Source organism: Raphanus sativus, chromosome 3 (assembly GCF_000801105.2).
Source record: "Raphanus sativus cultivar WK10039 chromosome 3, ASM80110v3, whole genome shotgun sequence".
Taxonomy (NCBI): Eukaryota; Viridiplantae; Streptophyta; class Magnoliopsida; order Brassicales; family Brassicaceae; genus Raphanus; species Raphanus sativus.
In genome coordinates, this window is record NC_079513.1 from 23,502,027 (window position 1) to 23,516,554 (window position 14,528).

Genomic DNA, 14,528 nt, shown 5'->3' on the forward strand with positions numbered 1-14,528 from the left:
GGGGTATGCGAGTGTTATACGCTACAAATCAACACACATAGAATAACTAATTTAGATTTTTTTTTTTTATTTTCCATCAAAGATCACTTAAGGATATAGAAACATGCAAATTAATCTAATACCAAACCAAATCAAGTACGGATTAAATAAAATTGGATATAAATATTGTGAACTTGGAACAAATTTCATGATAGGTGTTATAAAAGTAGTCTGAACGTTCGTGAATATGGATTGCATATAATGATATACTCTTCTTTTTCTTTTTTGAGAAATGATATAATGATATACTTCCTCTGTTTTATAATGTATGATTCTTTGGATTAAGACACCGGATTTTAAAAATACTTTTCTTAATTTTACTTTTTCCTAAAACAATATTTGTAATGAATAGATTAAAAAAATTTCAACCAACTATAATAACTCTAAATTCTGATCAACTAAATAAATTTCAATAAACATAAAATCAACAAAGAAATGTCAAAATATCTTCCGTTTTGAAACAACAAAAAAATCTTTGCAATTTATATATTATGAAACGAAGAAAGTATATTTCATTATGTTGTTGACAGTTTAAACCAATATAAGATGAATGAATTAATAAAAACTATTTGTTGCAAATCGATATTTGTCAGCCATTGAAAAATTGTATGGTAAACTAAAAAAAAAAGAGAGAACCGAGTCCGAAAGAAAAGCATTTCTTTTGTTATGGATGGAAGAAAGCTTTTCTTCCTTTTTATGTTTGTGAAACAAAGCATATTATTCAGATTTCTTCGGGAATAATCTTAACTTCCACAAATGACACAAAGAATGTTTTTTTAATCAAAACATGATTTGTTATTAAAATGCATATATAATAGCCTCTTTAGGTTCCAATTGTGTATCCCATCAAAAAAGCTTCATAAATTAACTCTCATAAATCGCTTGACAGATGGATACAATGACATTAACGTCAGTGTATAAACCATCCGTTCATCTGCATCCTCTTTTCCCTTCATCTATGTTCGTTAACACAAATTGTGGATGCTGCAATGTAAAAGAAACCATCTACGGAGGGTACTATTGCAATGATCCTACCTGTTACGATTGGTTCTTCCATAAGAAGTGCGTCGAAGCCCCATTGGAAATCAACCACCCTTGTCACCCTGGACATCTTCTCCTGCTCACGGGGGGATTTGGACCATTTGATGGATGTGATTTGTGTGGAAACAGGGCAACGCATCCATATTATAGTTGTTCCACATGTGAATTCAAAGTGGATTTGAATTGTGGGATGAAACCATCACCATATGTTATTGAACACCCTTTATGCCATGACCATCCACTTGCTTTCTTGAAGAGACGAATAACGGAATCACCTTGTGAAGTATGCAAAGAGGAGATTTGGGGACCATCATATTTATGTCAGCAATGCAATCTATACTTCCACGTAGATTGTGTCCACCTCTCAGAAGAGGTAAATCATCACTGTCACTCTAATCACCCTATCAAACTCACTGCGTCTAGAAAACTTTTGGATGATTCCCAAAAGATTTGTTTTTCATGTAAAAAACAACTAGAAAAGGTCCTTTATCATTGTTTCATTTGCAACTTCAGCATGTGTGTTGTTTGTGCTAAAAATCCACCACCCCTTGTAATCGAACATACAAGGACTCACCTACATCCACTTACTCTCTTTTCAAAAATAATGAAATTTACTTGTGATGTTTGTGGGGAGAACGACGTATGCGGGCCTTACGTATGTATTCAGTGTGCTTTTCTTGTCCATGGAAAATGTATCGACTTACCCCGAATCATCAACATCAATCGCCATGATCATCGCATTTCTTTCACTCATCATCTCGGTGCTGGATACTCTAAATGTGGAATTTGCCGCAAAAGTTTAAGTCAGTACCATGGAGCTTATTCTTGCTCTCTTTGTCCAAACTATGTAGTTCATTGTAGATGTGCGGTACATAGTGACATATGGGATAATAGAGAATTGGAATGTATTCCAAATTATGACACCGACAAATTTATTATTGCACCATTCAAGGTGGTGGGTGATGATCTGATAGATCATTTTAGTCATGAGAAACATCCTTTAAAGATGTACAAGAACAATATCATCTATGATAAATGGCTACAATGTGAAGCATGTATTCATCCACCTGGATTTGAGTTAATTTATGGTTGTGAGCAATGTGGATTTTTTCTTCATGAAAAGTGTGCTAATCTTCCTATGAAGAAAAGACTTGTCTCTTCCCCCACACCATATTCGTTGGAAGTTGTTGAAAGAATTGTAAACAGCTGCATCCAGTGTGGAGTATTATTTGATGGTTTCAAGTACACAACGGGTAAGCGGCGTATAACAGATGTACATTGTGGTTCTCTCACTGAACCGTTTGTCCATGATGGCCATTTACATCCCCTATATTTTGGTGAGAGATGGGGTTCTAGATGCCATGCATGTAAAGACATTATAAAGGGATATACCCTGCGTTGTGATTCCTGTGACTTCCTTTTATGTTTTTATTGTGCTTGTTTGCCTTTAAAGATATGGCATATGAATGATGATCACCCAGTCACTTTACATTGCGGTGTAAAGGAGGAGAGCATAAAAAGTTGGTGCGACATTTGTGAGAGGAAGTTAGATCAAAGCAAATGGTTCTATACACGTTCTGATTGCAAAATCACATTTCATACACGGTGCGTACTAGGAGATTTCTCACGTCTCAAGCCAGGAAAACTAATTATTTATAGAAAAATATTAGAGGTGGTTCGTAATAATAAGAGCACTCGGCCGTTATGCAGCCAGTGTGGCTCTCGGTGCAAGTTCTTAGTCGTCCTAAAGGCTTGTGATGGTGATAATGGATACATTTGCTCCCGGTCATGTTTATCCAGCTATGTGGGGTCTTTTCAAATCTTACGATGAGTGCTATTTCAAAACGCTTTCCAGAATTTATTTTCAAGGACCGAAGTGCAAAAGAGACTCGTTATGTTTTCTAGTGTAAGATGCTTCTTATTATACTCATATATATACAAGGTCTTACGAAAGTGGACAATAAAATCTACTGTTATATGATAGCATATGATTGATAAAGTTCCAATCAAAGCAAATACATGAATATAGTACTGTTTGTTTATTCAGGCAAATTCAATCTGCGCTTTATTGCTTTGGTAAAAGAATTTTAAAAAAACTAATTTCTCCATTCTTACCAGCTATGCATATCTATATTCTTACCTAGTGACGATGATCAATAGTGTGGTCTTTTGTTTCTGCCAAAGGTCAGAGATCCAAGGAGCGTGAACTTGATAGAGATGGATCTTGATGTCTTGAAAAGCCCGGTCAACTAAAACAAACTCTCTCTCTCTCTCTCTCATTGAATAAGCTTCTTTGGCTCTTCTTAAATGGTGTTTTATTTCCTCTATACAGTTTCTTTGTGACTGTGATAAGTAAACCTAACACCCCCTTCACTCTATCCATCTGGTCTCTCTTATGTGTCTTTGGTACCATACAGTGTTTCATCTTATATTGACAAATTGTCCCAAGGGTTTGTGCTGTGCTTGCAACCTCTGTGTAAAGATGGTTCCTTTAGGCGTTTGTTCTCCTGTTTTGCTCTTTGCATGCATCAGTCATATACTTGTATAGATTTAGATTACATCATCAGGCTTGAGTCCTCTATCATGCATCTCCTTTACAAGTCCAAGAAACATCTTTCGATCTTTGTGCTTTAAACCTCCATCTATAGAAACACCATAGCACACAAGGTCTAAATCCACCCCGCTTTGTACCATCTCCTGACAAACGCTTAACTCTGTGTGATTTGCCGCATATGATCTTCCCTTCATGGTTGAATTTTGTCTAGGATGATCTCTTTTCATGAGTGGAGAAAATCGATTTATTCGCCATTGTGTACGTGTGGGCCGGTGTGTTTAACCTGTTGAGGTTAGGTTTGTGTTTTGATACCTTAAAAGATGTTTCTGTCAAAGTTGTGGGAGTCTCCTTTATCACAAACCTCCGTGCCCACTTCCATAACATAATTAATGTCTGTTAAACTCAAGAGCTGCGAAAGGGAAGCCATTTTTAATGAAATGCTTAAGTATATACTTTGTATGGTGTCCTCTCATCTAGACACCATCTCCATACCAAGCTTAGCTACTGGGGTGTGTCCATGCCAGCGAACGATTAGGCAAACTATGTTGTGTGCAACAATTTTTTTATTCAAGAGTCGTTTTCTCCTACTTACAAACGTTTTCTGTGCTTGTCCATTTTATTCTCTTCAAAGTAATACCCTCAAGTAAATTGTTCATAGGGTAAACTCAAAAAGAACCGAATCTGAAAGAAAACCGAATCTGAAAGAAAAGCAATGGTTTTGTTTTTGTTGGAAGAAAGCATTTCTTTTGTTTTGGTTGTTTGTGAAAGAAAGCATATTGTTAGATTTCTTGGGGAATAATTTGAATTTTCTCACATGACTAACTCACCGCCTATCAATATATCCTTGCAAAAGCTACAAATCCTTGTGTTCTATATCTTTCTTGCAAAATCTTAATCACAGGATAATTGTTTATGTTAAGAAAGAAACTAATAACAATAACGATTGTTGATACTTATTTGCAAAGTTACCCATCACCTATACTGGAAAAAACATAAATATACATTTTTCAGATAAACAAAGAATCAAGCTTTTTTTTTATATCAAAACACGATTGGTTCATGAAAGATTCAATTTTTTTTCTTAATCACAGGATAATTGTTTATGTCAGACTTATGTTATTTCCATATCTGGTCAATTATTAATGATGTTGTATCATAAAAAGATATAATGGGTGGAAATTTCCGTATTAGTAATCAAGAATAACAAAACCTCGGTCAATTACAAGAACTAAAGATGCTCGTATAAACTGTTTGTCTAGACAACTATTTTTCTAGTTTGGTTTGAGGTAATCTTGGCCGACCTCGTTTAGAGGTCGAAGTCATCCAAAACTTGTCTGTGATGAATAGGCGATGTTTCTTCTTTCTCTTTGTATTTTTTTCTGTACCTTTTTGACAATCCTATCAATGAATCTGACGTTTTTTATCTATAATATTAAAACAGAATCTTATTTAGGATTATGCCCATAACTTTTCCAATTAATTAAAAAATTTACTATTACCTTTCTAATTTTTAAAAATTGTTTTGGATAATTGAAAGTCCAACAAATTAGAAATTAGCATGTTTCTGTCCAACTAAACAAAACAGTCCGATAAATTAAACAACTTATCATCAAATTTTTAAAACCCATTTCGTGAATGTTTACTAACCCATCGAAATTCGTTTGTGTTCTAACCACATATCCTAAAAATCGATTCAAACCCTATTAACACCATCAAAAACCTGTTGCCCAAAAAACTCTACCAAACATATTGGAGTTCATTATAATGCATATGTCTTAATTAGTTATTGTACTTTTAAACAACCAATAATATTTAAATATAAATATAAATTAATTTTTTTCCAAGAATATTCTACAACTCATTCTTATTTTTATGTTTTCTCTTTGAACAATAAATTTAAAACATAATAAATAGAAACTCATAATTTCTTTTGATCCGCATTTTTTTTTACTATTGACCTTATACAATTAAAACAAAAGCAAAATATATGGACCCAACCTAATTCTAGACAGTGTTCTAAAATACGGCGTACCAGACCATATATATGGTGTATATACGCTATACAGTGGTGCATTGTACTGTTTTTTTGATATACGGTAGAATAATATGGTCATGGTTTATACGGCGTTTATACATAGTTTATACGCTGTATAAAACAGCGTTTATACAACGTTTAATTTGTTTTGTGCTTAAATTTTAAAGTATTTTTTTCTAATCACAATTTTTGATTCTTTTGACTTCATTTGTACCAGTTAATTTATGTTTTGTTTTCAATATTCCATAAATAAATATAATGTATAATCTATTTAATTATGCTTGATATATATTTTATTGTTTACATATAACTTATATAATTATTTTATTTATTACTATGGTATTTGTTTAAAATATGTCTACCGTATATACATCCGTATATACATCCAAGCGCTATACAGTAATCCACCGTCCGACTAGCGTATAGCGCATTTTAGAACAGTGATTCTAGGTAGAATATTTTTAAACTATATCTTATACAATTTTGTCTAACATATAATATTACTAACTAGATATCCTTAAATATAGCTTAAATAATGTAAGATTTAAATAATTAAATCTAAATAAATATCTCGGTCAATTATGTATTAATTAAGTTCTTCCATATCTGATTCCATTTAATGCAATTTATAATAAATTATATTTGAAAATATTTCCGACAAATTTAAACATATCCCTCAAAAAAATAACAAAATAAACTAACATTGGCATATAAATAAATTTTGGTTTTTCTAATATCATTTTTTGAATAGTACCAAAATCATCAAATTTAAATAATTACAAATCTAATAGTTTTAAAAAATTTATGTATAATTTAAATGTATATAAAATTTAATTTAAAAAATATTATCAAATTTCTATGAGTTTTTAACAGGTCAATCATGATTAGATCATAGGTTAATGATAATATTTTAGATTATCAGATTTTTAACTGACGGATTTTAATTAAATTTAAACCGGATTATATACCAATTATCGGATTTACCGGTTCAAACGCGGGTCTGGATCGGATATGAAAATACTGAATATCTATTTTTAACATAAATTTGTAAATCAAAATTTTAAAATTATTGCTCAATATGAACTAACATTTTTACTCAAAACCAACCCGAACTTTTAAAAACGCGGATCAAAATCTAGTTTATATTAAAATATGTTTTACCCTCTAGCGAAAATTATCGATTATTTTATTGTTTAATGAATCGGATATGATTTTGGGCTTACTCTTTCTTAATTGGCCATCATCTCCAATAACTTACTTCCAAAATCATCCATCACCTGTACTGGAAAAGAAAACATAACCTTTTCTTTTCAGAGAAACAAAGAATCAAGCTCTTTCATTAAAACACGATTGGTTCTATTAGTACTTTACAAAAGCTTATATAATACCGTCTTCGGGTTCCATTTGTGTATCCCATCAAATAAGCTCTTAAATTCACTCACATATACATCGATCGAGTTATGGGTGCAATGACATCAACAACAATGTATAAACCATCCTTTCACGAGCATCCTATTTTCCCTTCAGCTACCTTCGTTACCACCAAAAAATGTGGATACTGCCATAAAAAAGAAACCATGTACGGTGGCTACTTTTGCAATGATCCTAAATGTAACAGTTGGTTCTTCCATAAAAAATGCGTCGAATTAGCTCTATTGGAAATCAACCACCCTTCTCATCCCCAACATTCTCTCTTGCTTACAAACAAATCGGTATATCGTCCATGTGATTTGTGTGGAGGAGAAATATTCCCTCCATATTATAGTTGTTCCACATGTGAATTCGAAGTAGATTTTACTTGTGGGACGAAACCATCACCATATGCTATCGAACATCCCCTATGTCATGACCATCCACTTGTCTTTTTGAAGAAAAGAAAAGAGGAATCCTCTTGTGAAGTATGCATGGAGAATTTCAGTGGGCCGTCATATTTGTGTCACGAATGCAATCTCTACTTCCACCTGGACTGCGTCAATCTTTCAGAAGAGGTAAATCATCCTTGTCACTCTAATCATCCTATCAAAATTATTGCACCCGAAAATCTCATGGATAACGCCGAAAGGATTTGTTTTTCATGTGAAAAACAACCTCAAAAAGTGATTTATCATTGTTCCATTTGCAACTTCAGCATATGCCTTAACTGTACTAGAAACCCACCACCCCTTGTAATTGACCATACAAGGACCCACGTGCATCCACTTACTCTTTTTTCCAGAAAAATGTCATTTACTTGTGATGTTTGTGGGGAGGACGGTAAAGGAGGGCCTTACGTATGTCTTCAGTGTGCTTTTATTGTCCATGGAAAATGTATCGACTTACCCCGTGTTATCAACATCAATCGCCATGAGCATCGCATTTCTTTCACTCCTCGTCTCGGTGCTGGATACTCGGAATGTGGAGTTTGTCGCAAAAGTTTGAATCAGTACCATGGAGCTTATTCTTGCTTTGTTTGTCCAAAATATGCAGCTCACTGTAGATGTGCGGTGGGTTTTGACGTATGGGATATTATAGAATTGGAAGGTATTCCAAATCATGATACCGAAAATATTGCACCTTTTAAGGTGGTGGGTGATGACTCGATAGAACATTTTAGTCATGAAAATCATCCTTTAAAGATCTACAAGAACAATATCATTTATGATAAGTGGCTACAATGTCAAGCATGTATTCATCCACTTGGATTTGAATCCATCTATGGTTGTGAGGAATGTGGATTTTTTCTTCATGAAAAATGCGCAAACCTCCCTAGGAAGAAAAGGCTTATCTTTAATCCTGTACCACATTCGTTGGAAGTTGCTAACAGAGTTGTAAAAGACTGCATGCATTGTAGAGTATTATTTGACGGTTTCAAGTATACATTGAATCATATATTGTTTTACGATGTACATTGCGGTTCTCTCAGTGAGCCCTTCATCCATGATGCCCATTTACATCCCTTATATTTTTATAAGAGACGGGGTTCCAGTTGTGTTGCATGCGAGGACTTTGCAGATGGCGACTATATGCTTCGTTGTGATGCTTGTGACTTTAGTTTATGCTTTTATTGTGCTAGTTTGCCTTTAAAAATATGGCATAGGAGTGATGATCACCCTATCACTTTATATTGTGGCGAAAAGGTGAGCATACTAAGTTGGTGCGACATATGTGAGAGGGAACTGGATCAATGTAAATGGTTCTATACATGCTCTGATTGCGAAGTCACATTTCATACACAATGTGTAGTAGGAGATTTCTCACGTCTCAAACCAGGAAAGATCATTATCTATCATGAACTTAGATTTAACGTGGTTCGTAATAATAACAGCACTCGGCTAGTATGCATCCAATGCGACTCTAGATGCAAGGACTCTGTCATTCTAGAGTCTCGTGATTTAGAGAATGGATACATCTGTTCCCGGTCATGTTTATCCAGCTATTTGAGGTGGTGAGTGGTTGTATAATTTCATTCGCTTTCTTATATAATTGGAAAACTTATTTCCAAGGACCGAAATGTAATAGAGAGTCATTATGTTATATATATATGGTAATATGGTTCTTATTATACTCCAGTAATTTCTATGTATGTATGTATGAACGAAAATGGATAATCAACGTTATCGTAGTTTTGTGAGAGCATGATTAATAAAGTCTCAACCAAAGCAAATACATGAATACTGTTATATTCAGACAAATTCAATCTTACCAGCTCTACATATTTCTATTTTTACCTAGTGGATAGTGATGATGATCCGTGTGTGAGATCCAAGGAGCGTGAATTTGATGGAATTCAAGCAACTGAGATGGATCTTGATGCCTTGAAAAGCCGGGTCAATTAAAACATAACTTATCTGTGAAGGTCCGCAGCTTTCTGCATGTCTGTCTCCTAGTCCTTTCGTGAGAATGTCAAGAAAACAACTGTATGTTACTTGGTTAGGAACTGAATCTGCATGCAGTATTTTCGAACATAGAATCACAGCTTTATTTACAAGCCCAGGCTTTAGCATAATCCGTTGATAACAGCAGTGTGAGTGACTTCATTAGGTACACACCCTTCGGTTATCATCAAATCCCATAAACCAAATGCTCGCTCGAAATCTCCTGTTTTGCTCTTTGCATCGATCATATACTTGTATAGATATCACATCATCAGGCTTTGAGTCCACTATTATTATGCATCTCCTTACAAGTCCACATCTTCAGACTGACCGGAACGTGGGATGGAGCTTCATCAATCACCGTCAAAAGCAACATTCGTCACTGTGTGCAACAACAAACCCATATCTGTGAACCGGTCGGGTCGAAGTATGAGTTAAGAAGATTACATCTCAGTCTAACATGGGCCTACGATTAGGCTTGTTATAATAGATGGGCCAGTGTAGAAAGGCGGGGGCGGGAAGGAAAAAATTTCACGGAGGACCATAAAGTGCGCCAAAACACGACACGTCAACAATCCCCGCCATCAAAGTTGTGAGAGCTTTCGCTTTTGACCGTCGATTATCTTTCCATTAAAGAAAAAAGATCTAACGGTGAAACGTAGTGATCCGCGTCGAACTATTTCATCCAATCATATCAATCCTTTCGAGGTATATAAAAAAGCAATCTCTCAATCCTTATTCAATACCCCAAGCAAATTTGACTTTCACTACTCGATCTCTAGAAAACTCAGAAAAGAGAGAATCCATCCATGGCTCCCAAAGCAGCAGAGAAGAAGCCCGCCGAGAAGAAGCCGGCCGAGAAAGCTCCCGCGGCGGAGAAGAAACCAAAGGCCGGGAAGAAGCTCCCGAAGGACCCCTCCGCCGCCGTCGCCGGAGACAAGAAGAAGAAGCGGTCGAAGAAGAGCGTGGAGACGTACAAGATCTACATCTTCAAGGTGCTGAAGCAGGTCCACCCAGACATCGGGATCTCGAGCAAGGCCATGGGGATCATGAACAGCTTCATCAACGATATCTTCGAGAAGCTCGCCGGAGAGTCTTCCAAGCTCGCGAGGTACAACAAGAAGCCGACGATCACTTCCAGGGAGATCCAGACGGCGGTTAGACTCGTGTTGCCTGGAGAGTTGGCGAAGCACGCTGTTTCTGAAGGGACCAAGGCCGTCACGAAATTCACCAGCTCCTGAACTTTGATTTAGTTTTCCTTTTTCTTTAAAAAAAATCTGGAATGTCTGGATTAGGGTTTGTAGAATTTCATTTCTTGCGATTGTAATCTCGTCTTTTTTTTGTAAGTACGTTTGAAATCTACGTTGAATCATTGTGTGTCCTAATCATATGCTTTGAGATTGAAATATCCTCTACTCTTAATGAAGTTTTTTTATTCAGCCAGCTTCTCAAATTGCGTTAGATTTTACTCAGTTTGAAGACTCTTGTAATCACTAGCTAAATATGTTAGTGATTCTCTTGATCAGAGGAGCAGTGTTAGTGAACATATATACATCTGCACATGACTCGTAGACAGCTTTGTTGATATGACCCATGTCAACTTTTTATAAACAAAAATATTTATTTGAATTTTGAAAAGAAAACCGAGAAATGTTAACAATTGACCTATGTTATATATGTTCATGATAAAATTGACTCCTTTAAAAGATTTTCTTGGCTCCACTATAGCCAATCCCCTTTTTTCATCGGACAAAGGTTTCTCCTCTTTGGCTGTGTCTTAAGTTTCTTTCTATGCATTTGTAAATAGCTTAGCCGCTATTATGTAGTATCTGCAATGGTTTTGTATTTTACATGGAGTCGAATAGAATTCAAACCCATTTGTTGGCAAACAAAGATCTATATATCAACCTTGGAGACCTCAACAATAAAATTTCCTCTCCACAATCAAAGATATTTTCTTCTCCAAGGGAATAACCTCAAGAAAACTGTTCAAGGGGTAAACTCAAAAAGAAAAAAAAAACAAATCTGAAAGAAAAGCATTTTTGCTGTTATTGTTGGAAGAAAGCATTTTGTTTTGCTTGCGCACTTTCAGATTTCTTTAGGAATAATTAAGTTATTTCAGCAAAACAAGATTCGTCATATTAAGAAAAGAATAAAGTTTTTTTTGAAAGAATAAAGTTTGTTCAAAGGCATATATAATAGGGCTTATTGCAAAAGTGACTCAAAACTTGAATTCAAACAGAAAACTAACCTTTTCTTTTGACTCATTTTTTTTTTGAGTTTTTAACCCCACATCTGCATTTTATCTACGAAAATGCCATTAACCCTTTTTTTTTTTTTTTTTCGAAAATGGCTTCTTTACTGTCTCAACCTCATTTTCTTCAAGTATTTACAATATTGCCACTGCCATGAATAGTGGGAACAACCTTGTACGAACTGTTTGGAGCTTTTAATGCCCTTTAATGCACGTAAATCTCTTTACACTCTCTCTGTTTCAATTGTTATGAACTAAAAACAACATTTCTTTCACTTTCTCTCCATATTCATCCAAAAAACTGAAGCTTTTGATTCAAAATTGTTTGGAGCCATATTTCTTTCGTTTTGACTTACGGTTGCTTTCGTTTGAGGTTCTGGGTGGTTGGAGAAGACCCTGTGTGCAAACAAAGTCATCTCACCTAGTTGAAGGTACGAATTTGAATTTTTTTCAAAATCTGTTCGCGTAGAAGACTTACAAGTAAGTCATCTGTATGTAGAAGACTTACTGATGAGTCTTCTGGTCAAACGGACGACTTAAACTAAGTCGTCCAGCTTTGTTTGGTGAAAAAAAACAGTCCAGACGACTTATATATAAGTCGTCTACGAGAAACAGGCTAGTTTTGCATTTGACCGAATCGTGTCAGATCTTTGACTATTTCTGGACGACTTATAATTCAGTCGTCTCTCGGAAAGTTAAAATTTCAATATTTTATTAAACTAGACGACTTACGTGTAAGTCGTCTTAGGTTAGTTTTGTAGTTGAAAAATAAAACTTCATAATTTAATTTTTATTAGACGACATAATATAAAGTCGTCCCGTCAGAAGACTTAATTTAAAGTCGTCCGGGGAAAGCAAAGTCGTCCAGAATTTTTCCCAATTAAGTCGTCCAAACCTTGCTTATCCCGGACGACCTTAAATTAAGTCGTCTAGCTGGACGACTTTTAGTTAAGTCGTCTGGAGAAAGTTAAATTTCAAGTTTTATTTTTCAATTACAAAACTAACCTGGGACGACTTACGTGTAAGTCGTCTAGTTTGAATAAAATATTGAAATTTTTACTTTCCAGAGACGACTGATTTATAAGTCGTCCAGAAATAGTCAAAGATCTGACACGATTCGGTCAAATGCAAAACTAGCCCGTTTTTCGTAGACGACTTATATATAAGTCGTCTGAATTTTTTTTTTTAACAAACAAAGCCGGACGACTTAGAATTAAGTCGTCCCTTTTAATTTTCAATTGCAAAAGTGACCTCTTTAGACGACTTACCTTTAAGTCTTCTGGACGACTTAAATCTAAGTCGTCTGCGATAATGTTTGTTGAACTTCTTCATTTTCTCTATGTTTACTAATGTGTTTTATTTTGAATATTTGCAGATGATTTTTAAGTTACATGCAGTGTATGGAGAATGGTTGTTGAGAGATTTCCGTTGGGATTTTGTGGTTGATGATCTCAAAGGAGCAAGATTGTTTTTATTGAATGAAGATTCAACACATGCTGAACTTGTTGCAATGGCTCAAGAAGATTATAACCTGGACATGAGATCAGTGACTGTGGAGATTAGCTACTCATTACCAGCAGAAATGATGATGACTCCAAGCAGTCCTCCCATTCATGTTACAAGTGATAGACAAGTTCGAAACTTGCTCGAGATACTCAAAACGCATAGAGTATGTCTTTGTGTATCAAGCCGCAGCAAGGTGGAAACGGTTTCAGAGAAAAGAGAAGAAGCTGGTGATAATGATGAAGCTGGTGAATGGGAAGAAGATGTTGGTGATAATGATGAAGCTGGTGAATGGGAAGAAGATGTTGGTGATAATGATGAGGCTGATGAATGTTTTGAAGATGTTGGTGATAATGAGTCTGTTGAAGATGAAAATCAAGATGGGGAGGAGGAAAATGGGGAGGAGGAAAATGGGGAGGAGGATGCTGATAACACTATTGTTGGTGAAACGGATCAGAATGGTGGGGATTACAGTCTTTATGGAAAGGTTCTAGATGAGGACGAGGAAGATGATGATAATATTTGTTTTGAAGAAATTGAAAAGACATATGCTAAGACAAATGCTATTGAAGGAGGAAAATCGGATTGTACCAGCATCTATGTCAACCAGAGTTTTGTTAGCAAGGATGCACTGCTTTCAGAGCTGCGGTTGACAGCAGTGAGGGGTAGGTTTTCTTTCAGAATATACAAATCAACAAAAACTCTCCTTGTGGCAATATGTCGGGTTAGCGGTTGTGGATGGAAGATCAGAGCGAGTGTGAAACATGGGTCAAACACGTTTTGGGTAACAAAGTATGTGGAAAAACATTTATGCTCAATTGGAGACCGAATCGCTCAGCGGAGACACTGTACTCCAAAGTATGTTGGTAGTCTTTTCATTGATCGTGTTGGGATCATTGATGGGATAACTCCACAGCATATCACTGATGCAATGAAGAACATGTTTGGCATGACGCTTGATTACACCACTTCATACAGAGCACTGTTATATGCACAGAAATTGGTGAGAGGATCAGCAGAAGAAGGGTATTCGCGTCTGCCTTCATATCTCGAGCAAATCTCCATTGCAAATCCTGATTCTATCACGGCTATAGAACTTGATTCTGAGAAAAGATTTAAGTATCTATTTCTCTCTTTTGGAGCTTCTATCAAAGGTTTTAAGTATCAGAGAAGGGTCATTGTGGTGGATGGAACTCACCTAAGTGGAAAGTATGGAGGTGTTATGTTAGTTGCAGCCGCACAAGATGG

At 35.5% G+C, this 14,528-nt stretch overlaps 3 protein-coding genes across 3 annotated transcripts; all 3 read left to right on the top strand.

Annotated features, from left to right (window-relative positions):
- Window positions 1–893: 893 nt before the first annotated feature.
- On the top strand, window positions 894–4,302 carry LOC108846279 (uncharacterized). Its single transcript, XM_057005287.1, has one exon. The coding sequence runs from the start codon at window positions 929–931 to the stop codon at window positions 2,909–2,911; it is 1,983 nt and encodes a 660-aa protein (XP_056861267.1). The 5' UTR covers window positions 894–928; the 3' UTR covers window positions 2,912–4,302.
- Window positions 4,303–7,095: 2,793 nt separating this feature from the next.
- Window positions 7,096–9,411, top strand: LOC108847160 (uncharacterized). The gene has a single exon (XM_018620348.2). It carries the CDS (start codon window positions 7,130–7,132, stop codon window positions 9,095–9,097), a length of 1,968 nt encoding a protein of 655 aa, XP_018475850.2. The 5' UTR covers window positions 7,096–7,129; the 3' UTR covers window positions 9,098–9,411.
- An 842-nt stretch (window positions 9,412–10,253) lies between these two features.
- LOC108844487 (histone H2B.3) lies at window positions 10,254–10,962 on the top strand. The gene has a single exon (XM_018617755.2). The coding sequence runs from the start codon at window positions 10,333–10,335 to the stop codon at window positions 10,762–10,764; it is 432 nt and encodes a 143-aa protein (XP_018473257.1). The 5' UTR covers window positions 10,254–10,332; the 3' UTR covers window positions 10,765–10,962.
- Window positions 10,963–14,528: the final 3,566 nt, after the last annotated feature.

Coding starts and splice junctions, on each gene's coding strand:
- LOC108846279 (XM_057005287.1), top strand. CDS start 929: ATGGATACAATGACATTAACGTCAGTGTATAAACCATCCGTTCATCTG.
- LOC108847160 (XM_018620348.2), top strand. CDS start 7,130: ATGGGTGCAATGACATCAACAACAATGTATAAACCATCCTTTCACGAG.
- LOC108844487 (XM_018617755.2), top strand. CDS start 10,333: ATGGCTCCCAAAGCAGCAGAGAAGAAGCCCGCCGAGAAGAAGCCGGCC.